At 49.3% G+C, this 2406-nt stretch overlaps 2 protein-coding genes across 3 annotated transcripts in view; one reads left to right on the top strand and one right to left on the bottom strand.

Annotated features, from left to right (window-relative positions):
- The window catches only part of NCAPD2 (non-SMC condensin I complex subunit D2), a 24468-nt gene extending 24173 nt beyond the window's left edge, over positions 1 to 295 (bottom strand). For both annotated transcript variants that reach the window (XM_017731992.1, XM_008631919.2), the window contains exon 1: positions 169 to 295. In XM_017731992.1, coding sequence (XP_017587481.1) covers positions 169 to 259 — 91 coding nt within the window. In that variant the 5' untranslated portion in view covers positions 260 to 295. The remainder of the gene's footprint in view (positions 1 to 168) is intronic.
- A 20-nt stretch (positions 296 to 315) lies between these two features.
- Positions 316 to 2406, top strand: part of LOC103614051 (vesicle-associated membrane protein 1) — a 7915-nt gene continuing 5824 nt past the window's right edge. The window contains exon 1 of the mRNA XM_017731657.1: positions 316 to 437. Within this exon, the coding sequence (XP_017587146.1) occupies positions 316 to 437 (122 nt within the window). The remainder of the gene's footprint in view (positions 438 to 2406) is intronic.

Genomic DNA, 2406 nt, shown 5'->3' with positions numbered 1-2406 from the left:
ATCCGCATCAAGGAACCGCCCAAGCGCAAGCCGGTGGATCGGTGGACGAAGAAGCGGGCCTTATTCGGGGTGTATGATAACGTGGGGATCCTCGGTAAGACACATCCCCCGCCCGCATCTCCCCAGCGCTGTGGCCCTGGGGCGGGAGGGGAGCGAGGCTGGACCCACCTGAGGGCTGGCGCCTCTGCCAGCAGTGACAGGGCAGGGAGCATCTGGGCCGGCCGCCCTGGGAACAGCCTTCTCCAGTGGCTGGCTTCATCTGTCTCTGCTCCCCTATTCTCAGGCGGCTTCCAGATCCACCCGAAGAATCTCATCATGGGGCCCACTTGGCTGCGGGGCTGGCGGGGGAACGAGCTGCAGAGGTGCCTCCGCAAGAAGCAGATGGTGGGCGATCGGATGTTTGCAGAGGACTATCACAAACTGAACAAGAGGATCCGGTACTTGTACAGGCGCTTCAATCGCACCGGAAAGCACCGCTAGGGAACAGCAGTGGCTTCAGCATGTGGAGTGTAGTTTTGTGGCATTGCAGTCAGAATAAAGCCAGCTCTCACACATCTGAGTTCCCAGTACTTTCTACAATCTTTACTGTGTATTTCTACCCTGGTCTCAAGGTCCTGCTGCTGCTCCAGCAGTCATTTCTGTGCCCCCTCAGTCATTTCTGACATACTTCTTGCAGCCATCTGTTCAAACCTGAATCCCTGAACTTGACCCTCTGGTCCTCTGGTTTTTTGGCCAGGCTTCTAGCATCCTTTCAGTCTCTGAGCCACAGGTTCTCACATCTAACATGACAATTCCAGTACTCTCCAGCTTAGGTTTTTCCTCATAGCCGAATTTTTCAAGTTAGTGCCACGAGGTCCTGCCAATATGTCTTCCTGCTAACTGCTTTCCCCCTTGCCCTCCACTTGTCTGTGATTAAGTGTGAATGATTCAAATGTTAGTTGAAATGCACCAAAACTAGTCTTAAGAATGAGATTTGGCTCATTCCACACTCATGGTGACTTGATCCCCTACTAGTGACACTTAATGATCAAATGGCCTTTTGTTTATAATTAGGCAGAATTTGCAAAATTAACTCAGGTATTTAAATGTTTTTGAAAACTCTTGTTTCTAGTTGTTTCCGTAAGTGTTGCCAATTCCTTTAGAGGAGACTAAGTCACAGCTGGCATCCCTCCAGTGCAACGTCAAACCACTGTACACTTGGGAAAAATCCATACGATGAGCAGGCATTTGCGTGCCAAATGTGCCTTAGTCATTAATTTAGCTGCTAAGCAATTGGGGAGTTATCTGCTGACTGTATCGTGCTACAGAGCAAGGCTGCTCTGTCTCCAAAAGTATTTGGTTGGAAGTGGCAAGGAATGAATGGAAAGAACTGTCTTTAGATCTAAGCCTGAGGAAAGTGAAGGCAAACTCTCTGTTTAAACAGCTGAAGTCCACATTCTCAGGAGCAGGGTGGCAGACCTGTGGGACTTTGTCAAAAGATGTTGTGGATTCAGGAAGCATGCACAGATCCAAGTGGAGACTGAGCAGGTATAGCAAATCCTTGACTGAAAACATGTCAGAAACTGGGAGAGTGTCAGAGAAAGTATCTCGTACCCTTTGTCATCTCTTAATCCCTAAGCACTAGCCTGGCTAGGGCTCTGTGGCCACTAATTCCATAAGCTCAAACTTCACTTATTTGCAATGGTTATTGGAATGGTCCTTAGACTGCAGTAGAAAGGCTGCCAGGCTACAGAAACTTCTTCCTCAACTCGTCCTTTCTGTCTGAACGCAGAGTTTAAAAATCTTGAGTGCTGAGGTCAGTGCCAGTCTGCTCCCATCTGCAAATCACCTGTCTCTAGTCACAACGCTGCATTACGTCTTCATCTTGTAACCACGATCTTCTAGTTACTGTGCTGTAATCTGTACCGTATCTGTCTTGTGCACCTAATAATCTATGGGATCTGACACTAAAAACTTACATGAATGTCCTTATGGAAGGAAAAGGTAATGTAAGTGTGAGCCCATGCTTGTCACTCTACTCACCATGCAGAATTCTGTATGAAGAGTCTTCTTGCTCCAGTACACTCCTGCCCCCTTTTTTGTCACGAATTGGAGAATCTCCCCTTCTGATCCAGCTGGCTTCCTCAGATCTTTAGATGGGAAAACCCCAAACACATTACTGTTCTTGGGGCTGCTGTGGGAGCCTCATTTCTCCCAGCAGGCTGCAGAAGCTCGATTGGTACTTGTTCAGGTTCGCTTTCGTGCCGTGCTGTATGATGGAAGTGGGCCAGCGACACCATCTCTTAATTGCAAGGACAGCGGATTAACCAGAGCCAACAGACACACTGCGGAGGTGGGATTTCGGGAGCGCTCCGCAGCCCCCACCACAACGGCGCCAGCCGGGCTCGGCTCCCAGACGAAAGCTGA

This window comes from Corvus brachyrhynchos, unplaced genomic scaffold (assembly GCF_000691975.1).
Source record: "Corvus brachyrhynchos isolate BGI_N302 unplaced genomic scaffold, ASM69197v1 scaffold3, whole genome shotgun sequence".
Taxonomy (NCBI): Eukaryota; Metazoa; Chordata; class Aves; order Passeriformes; family Corvidae; genus Corvus; species Corvus brachyrhynchos.
The sequence above is the reverse complement of the archived record's forward strand: the minus strand, read 5'-3'. Positions and strand labels throughout refer to the sequence as shown.